General features: G+C 45.6%; 2 protein-coding genes across 2 annotated transcripts; one reads left to right on the forward strand and one right to left on the reverse strand.

The window, feature by feature from the left end:
* Positions 1-1,843: 1,843 nt before the first annotated feature.
* PCYB_146400 (cell cycle control protein) lies at positions 1,844-5,023 on the forward strand (the record flags this gene model as incomplete). The annotated part of the gene is made up of 2 exons (XM_004225110.1): positions 1,844-2,770; positions 3,104-5,023. 2 exons carry the CDS (start codon positions 1,844-1,846, stop codon positions 5,021-5,023), a joined length of 2,847 nt encoding a protein of 948 aa, XP_004225158.1.
* A 463-nt stretch (positions 5,024-5,486) lies between these two features.
* Positions 5,487-7,047, reverse strand: PCYB_146410 (hypothetical protein; the record flags this gene model as incomplete). Its single annotated transcript, XM_004225111.1, has 4 exons — positions 5,487-5,653; positions 5,949-6,119; positions 6,336-6,479; positions 6,813-7,047. 4 exons carry the CDS (start codon positions 7,045-7,047, stop codon positions 5,487-5,489), a joined length of 717 nt encoding a protein of 238 aa, XP_004225159.1.
* Positions 7,048-7,635: the final 588 nt, after the last annotated feature.

A 7,635-nucleotide genomic window follows, 5' to 3' on the forward strand; every position in this document is an offset into this window, starting at 1 on the left:
GACAACTGTCGTTTTGTTTTTGCTTTTGCTTTTGCCGACTTGGTCACTTCGCGTGTAAGAGTTCACGGCAAATGCTGCGATAATATTGCGGCAATGTTGCGCAATTTTGAGGATAACATTTGCAAGAATTTTTTTTTTTTGCAACGCTGGAAATTGTTTTATCTCAGAAAATAACCAAGGATGTTAACTCCTGGGGGAGCAACTGTTGGGTCGGGGAAATAAACTCCCCCCTTCTGGCGGAAGCACTTTCGCTGCTTTACATGTGCAATTTTATTTTGACTTTTTTGTGCAATGTGCGCCAGATATGTCCGGACGGGCAGCAGAAAACAGCCGAGGTTTTGCCAAAAAAAAAAAGACCATAAATATTTTTGCTATATTAGTATCAATTTATATTTACTTAACCTGCTCAGGAAGTGACACTTGTATATGCAGACATGGTGAACAAAATTAATTTGGGGGGGTATATGCCTCAGGGGAGAATTTCAAAAGCATGGGGGACTACATGAAGCAGCGAGTTAAATGTATATATAGATATAGGACATCTGTACACCTTGGCGAAATGGTAATTTGCCTTATAGTCGGAATGGAAAATGTGACAGTAGGGCATTTTGCCTTCTCGCTTTTTGCACAAGTGCCTCGTCTGCCGTTGTCGTTAATTCGTTTTTGCGAGGAATTTTATGTTTGGCCTTTTGGGAATGCGTAGGTAAATGGGGAAGCGTAGGTTGAGTCGCACTGAGAGTAACGTGTTTACCTTGTCATTCCCCTGCCCTCACTTTACTACCCCCCTTCAGCAGAACCGCTGTCCCCACTGACTCCTCAAAAATAACGTCGCCATGGGTCACGTTGTACATTTTTAATTCGAATTTTTAGGATATCCATTTTAAAATTTAGAAAAAAAAAAAAAAAAAAGAAAAAAAAGGCAAACCCGCGGGCTTCAAACGGAGCTTTGAACATTATAGCACAGTGGAAAAATAAAAAGGGAGCGCAAAAATATATTCTCAAAAAGAAGGGGTAAAGAAAAATTCGAGCGCATATCAAGTCGTAAACCTTTGTCAGTCGGCTGAGCTGATTTGAGGGGGGGCAAAATCCCATAAATTGTCGCTCATTTGTTGCTAGTTTGTCGCTTATTTGTTGCTAATTTGTCGCTAATTTGTCGCTCACTTGTCGCTCATTTGACGCGCACCTCGTGAGGCGTAGTTTTCCCATTTATTTAGTACATGCCAACCGGAGCAGCTAGCGCGGAAGTGTTTTTTTTTTCCCCCAGCGTGAAGGAAAGAAAAGAAACATGAACCTGCGTGTCCTCCGGGACAGTACTCAATTGGCCGATCCGTTTCCTACTCAGGGGAGAAGCCGTGCGTAGGAATGAAAATAAAAGGAATGCTTGGTGATCCCAAAACTGGGGAATCAAACTATAGGGGAGTTAAACATATAGCGGAATTTACCATACATTACTTGAAGGAGGTCAAAAATGCCTAAGGGAGATTCAAGCAAAAAAAGGGAGGGAAGTGATAGTAGGAGGGAACGGCAGAGCAGAACAAAGGGGGCAAAAGAGAGGAGAGGAAAATCCCCACTTGCCTATAGTGATGATGATAGAAGTAAAGGGGAAAGGACAAAAAGGAAAGCCGTAGAGAGTAGGTCTTCCCCTGATGAATCGGAAGAAGGGGAGAGGAAAATTGCCACATCACATAACAAAACTAAAGGAGAAAAAAGCAGAAGGATAACTCAAAAAAAAAAATCACCACACCGTTCGGATGAACATTATACTAGTAGCAGTGATGCATCCTTCCCAAGAAGAGGAAGGTCCAATTCGGAAGGAAGAAAGAGGGGGAGGAAGAAGGCAAAAATGGACCACTCGAGGAGTGGGGGGGAATACAGTAGCGTTGATTCAGAGGACAAGTCGTCCCAAGGGGGAAGCCCAAGCACCTCAGGTTCGAGAGCTCGCGGGGCGTCCGTCAGTAGTGGAAGAAGCGACCGTAGTGGAAGAAGCGGCCGTAGCGGAAGAAGTCAGGAGAAGCGAAGTGGCAAAATTGTGAGAGAAAAAAGGCGAGGGAATCGCCACAAAAGGGTAGAAGCGGAAGAAGAGGAAGAAGCGGAAGAAGCGGAAGAAACGGAAGAAGCGGAAGAAGCCGAGACGAGTGTCGACCCAGATGAAGGCGACTCACAAGTCAGAGGTGTCCGCAAAAGTGCCCGCAAAACCAGCCGCGACATCAGGGAAAGGATGGCTGAGACGAAGAAGGAAAAAATTAAGGGGAGAAATAAATCGAGCAGTGCTCCGTCTGAGGATCCTGATGAGTGCGCACCCCATGTGAAAAAAAGGAGACAGCTTAGGGAAGACGATAGAGGAGGCAAAAGGGGCGTGCGCGCAAAGGATAAACATAAATCAAGTGATGAGGGACATCAGAGGAAGGAACTTTTGAAAAAAAAAGTGAAAAACGGGAATAGGAAAAGGAAGCGACATCGTAGCAGCGGCAGCAGCGCCAGCAGCAGTAGCAATGCCAGTGGAAGGTCGGAGGTGAAAAAACGAATTCGACCTAATGAGAGGCGAAGCGATAAGAGAGAAAATAGGAGAAGCGTGTCCGCCAGCTCGGGGGATACTGACGTGGGGCGAAAAATGACCAAGCATGGCGAAACTAATGACTCAGGGAGGAATAGAAGGAAGGATGGGAAGGACCACATGTCTCATGCGAGAAAGGAAAGACACGATGATAAGGAGCCCAAGAGGGGGAAAAGAAGGAGGGATGAACGGTCGGAATCATCCAGCTTGGGAAGCGTACGAGGAGGGGAAAAGCAGGATTCGTCGCCACGCCGCAAAAAACGCGGTGCTTCATCTCGCTCAGATGAATCGCGGGGGGGCCGTCACTCGGGGGATGGGACAAGCAGCAGTGAAGATGCCTCGGACAGGAGAAAAAGGAAGAGGGGGAAAGGCACCAGTGCGAAGAGAGGCAGTAGCAGTGTTGGTAGCAGTGATGGTAGCAGTGTCGGTAGCAGTGTCGGTAGCAGCGGTAGCGGCCGTAGCGATGGCGGCCCCGTGAGCAGCTCCGATGAGGGGAGGAAACGGAAAAGGGGGCCTAAACCGGGTCGCAGAAAGCCCCCCCCGGCGCAGAAATCTCGCTCCCCGCGCGCTCCGCATGACCCGCATGACCCGCATGACCTGCAACTCCCGTTTGACCCGTTCGCGGAGGACCAGAACGGAAACCTCGAAATTAACGAGGACCTAATCGAATACGCGAAGCAGAAAATCGCGAACGTGACGACGGAGGACATAGGAAGGGCAGGAGGAGTGTACATACCACCCTTCAAGTTGGAGAGGCTGAACAAGGAAGTAACGAACAAAAAGAGCACCCTCTATCAAAAGCAAGAATGGATGAAATTAAAAAAAAAAATTAACAACATAGTGAATAAGGTCAATGTAGATAACATAGGAGACGTATGTTATGAACTATTCGAATGCAATTTGATCCGAGGGAAGGGTATATTCAGTCGTGCACTGATCCATGCGCAGCTAAGCTCCCCAGCATTCACTCACGTATTTGCAGCTTTGTTATGTATCGTCAATTCAAAATTCCCAACAATAGGGTTACTCACCATACAAAGAATCATCCTACATTTCAGAAGGTCCTACAAAAGAAACGATAAAATAGTATGCCTCAATAGCGTAAAATTTATTGCACATATGATTAATCAAAGAGTTATTCATGAAATCGTAGGTCTTCAGCTATGCTCTATACTCTTGCAAAATATAACAAATGACTCAGTGCAAGTGTGTACGTACTTTTTAGCAGAGGTTGGTCAGCTGTATATGAATATATGTCGTAAAGGAATCGATATAATTTTCGATCGACTGAAGGATATTATACAAGAAGGGAAAATTAACATAAAAACGCAGTACGATATTGAGAAGCTATGGACTTATAGGAAGAATTATTTTCGTGAGTTTCCTACTGTCCTTGAAGATCTAGATCTCATTGATGAAGAGGAGAAAATCGTACACGAAATTGATCTTCTGGATGAGACTTTTGAGAATCAGGAGGAGCTGAACATTTTTAGGGAAGTACCCCACGAGCAGTACGAGGAGGAGAACATCGAGTGGGACAAAATTGCCAATGAGTTGCTGCACGGAGATGCCGCTGGCGGGGGAAGGAAAGGAAGGAAAGGAAGAGAAGGAAGTGATGGAAGTGACGGAAGCGACGGAAGTGACGGAAGTGACGCAAGCGGAAGAAGCGGACGTAGCGGACGTAGCGATGGTAGCGAGGGAAGCGGCAGTGGCAGCGGGGGTAGCGACCAAAGCAGCACGGACTCGGAAAACGACCAAGGCGGGGCGCGCTCCCGCAGTGATGGCAGCGATGGAAGTGGAGGTGCCGATGACGATGACGGAGACGGAGACGACCAGGCCAAAGAAGAAATAACAGACATGACAGAACAGTACCTAATCAATCTGAGGAAGAACGTCTACCTCTCAATCATGTCCTCCCTTAGCTTTGAAGAATGTGTGCACAAATTACTAAAACTAAACATAAAAAAAGGATACGAAATAGAAATATGTAACATGCTAATCGACTGCTGCTGCATGGAAAAAACTTTCCAAAAATTTTATGCTCTCCAGGCAGAGAGGTTATGTAAGCTCAAAAGCATATATCAGGAAAACTTCGAAAAATGCTTTCAGAACTCGTATAGTACTGCTCATAGATTGGAGACAGCAAAGTTGAGGAACTGTGCAAAATTATTTGCTCATTTGCTCTACACGGATGCTGTGTCGTGGAGTATTTTCCTGAACATAAAATTGTCTGAGGAAGACACCACATCGTCTACGAGAATTTTTCTGAAAATTTTATTGCAGGAGTTGACTAACAATTTAGGCATGCAGGCATTTTATCATAAAATTAATCACCCCGCGATTTCGCCCTTCATGAGTGGGCTATTCCCGACCGACAATGCTCAGGACATGCGCTTTTGCGTAAATTTTTTCACGGCCATCGGCCTGGGCGCCCTCACCGCTTCGATGCGGAAGTTGCTCCAGGGGTGAGCACTTTGGAGTGAAGCGGTTTAGGAGGAAGCAGTTTCGAAGGAAGGAGTTTCGAAGGAAGCAGTTAAGTAATGAAGCAGTTTCGTTCTTCGTAGCTGCGTACTTCGCAACTGCATGCTTCGCAACTGCGTACTTCGCAGCTGCTCAAACGGGGGCGCTACTCATTTTTGATCCTCCAAGTGGCGAAAAAGCTTAGCTGGGTCCCCCTGGCCAAATTTCTTTGCGCCCCCCAGTATGCCACCAACCACACGCAGCACGCGTTTTTAGTTTTTCCCCGCAACAACTTCTTCACCAATTTTTTGTCATCTTAAGATACATTTGGCTTCTGTTTGGAGACGATTAGGGACGCTGCCTGCATCTGCGTGAGGGAGTGCCCCCATGGGGTGTCAGTCATATGTTATATAGACATGAGGAGGCACATTTGTGCCTACTTTTATGTTCACCCTTCCCTTAGATTGGATGACTAACCCATTGGGGAAGCTCTTTTTTCATTTTGACTCCATTGACCTACCATCAGGGCGTACTTATACGCAACGTCTTCCAGGGAGGCATTCACTGCGGAAATTCGCGAAAATAGGGCTTCGTTTTTTTGTTCAATTTTGTGCAACCTCTCCAGGTGTAGCTCCGCTTCTGGGGGCGTCAGGCGGGGTCGACAAAAAAAAAAAAATAATAAAATAATGAAATAAAAAATAATAAAATAAAAATAAAGCAAAGCAAAGTAATCACACGGATCGCAAAACAGGGTTCGCAGTGTTGGCCACTCGCTCGACGGAGAGACGGTTCCTCGACCCACATGAGTAACGAGGCTTATTCCAACGGAGGAGCAGACAGGCAGGCAGACGGGCAGAGGGACAGACATGCAGCTAGACAGACATGCAGAGAGACAGACTTGCAGCTAGACAGACGGGCAGGCAGACACTCTTACCGGACATTTTGTAGCTGTTTATATTCCCTTTTAGCTGCATAATTTTTTGAACTTGCTGGCTGTAAGTTTTCATGAAATCCAGGTGAGACAAAATGATGTTCCGTTTGTATTCGAAGGTATTGTACACATCGAGGATGCTGTTGCTGTGGATGTAGATGTAGAAGTCGTTGTCTGAGGGAGGGGGGGGAAAGGAGGAGGAGGAATTGGTACAGTCAGCTGGAGGCCAATTCGTAGGAGGCTTCTCCACAGTGTTAAATCAGCGCGGGGGAGATGTAATTCCATCTGCAAGGAATGCATGAATGGTGGGAAAGACGTAAAAGAGGCACGAGGGTAACACCCACTGCTTCCCTTTTTTTTTTTTTTTTTTTGCCCCCTTTTAAGCATTACATTGGGCATAGATGTCGTGCAGGAACTCCTTCGCGATCTGCTGTAGAATCAACTTTATCGTGCAAATGTGAACGGCTACGCTGTTCTTGTGCCCGTGTTTCTTAATCAGTTCTACCATCTCGTCTTTGTGCGTGCCCAGGAGGTCTTCGGGTGGGAAGATAAAAAAAAAAAAAAAAAAAAAAAGAAATTATATATAACATTAACGCGGTGTACGAGCGGGTAACATAAAGCGATTTTCTTGTGACTATGATGCGTAAGCATGGGCGCAGGTATCCTAACCCGTCGATACGTTTTCCAAACGGGACTTTATTTCATTGTAGTCCTCTTCGTCTTCTCTGCTTGGCTCATCTCGTTGTCCCTCATCATCACCATGGTGGTCATAGCGGTGGTCATAGCGGTGGTCATCACGGTGGTCATCACGGTGGTCATCACGGAGGTCATCACGGTGGTCATCACGGAGGTCATCACGGAGGTCACCACGGTCGTTATCCTGATGGTCATCAAAACTAACAATAGATTTATTATGATAGTCCTTCTCTCTACCTTCGACTGTTTTTACGCCACTACCAAATGATGTCCCATCTTTACGAATCCTTTTTGCGTCCTTTCCTTTTTCGTAAAATTTTATGCTACCTATAGCTTGTTCTATTTTGATCATCCTATTTGTGAGATTTTCTAAAAGGGTTTTCTTCTCTGCATAGTTTAACTTCATTTTGGGGAGGATAACCAAAGCAGCTATATTGTCCTTTCTGTGTAGAGTCTTATACATTCAAAGGGAATTTTTCGATTGTCAGTTAGGCAAAGCAGTCGTCCTTTTTTTTTTTTTTTTTTATACGCTCACGCGAAAAGTAGGGGCTCACAAATTGTTACTACTCTTGTGCACACATGTGTGCGTAGCTTGTATGTAAACATAAACCCTTCTGTGTTTTGTTTGTCGACATTTCCTCGCAGTGGTGACGATTAAAACAAAGATCTCATTTGTCACTTCTGCTTATGCCCCACAGGGTGCTTCCTTAACAGCACGCTTGCATGTGCGTACACACCTGTAGTGCATGCACTATGGGAACAACCACAGAAAGCCGCCCCAGCGGAATGCAGAAAGTTGCAAGGAAAATCACGAATGGGGAGAAATCACAATTTTTTTGTTACCAATTCGTGTTATACCTTCCCTAAAAGGCAAAGCGGTATGCCGTAAGAATAACGCCACGCTTGGGGTGCAACGCGCATGTGAAGCTTGGACAGAGCACGCGGTGGAAATCAAAGCGAAAAAAAAAAAAAAAAAAAAAAATATGAATAATAA

The sequence above is a fragment of the Plasmodium cynomolgi genome, chromosome 14, assembly GCF_000321355.1.
Source record: "Plasmodium cynomolgi strain B DNA, chromosome 14, whole genome shotgun sequence".
NCBI classification, from domain to species: Eukaryota; Apicomplexa; class Aconoidasida; order Haemosporida; family Plasmodiidae; genus Plasmodium; species Plasmodium cynomolgi.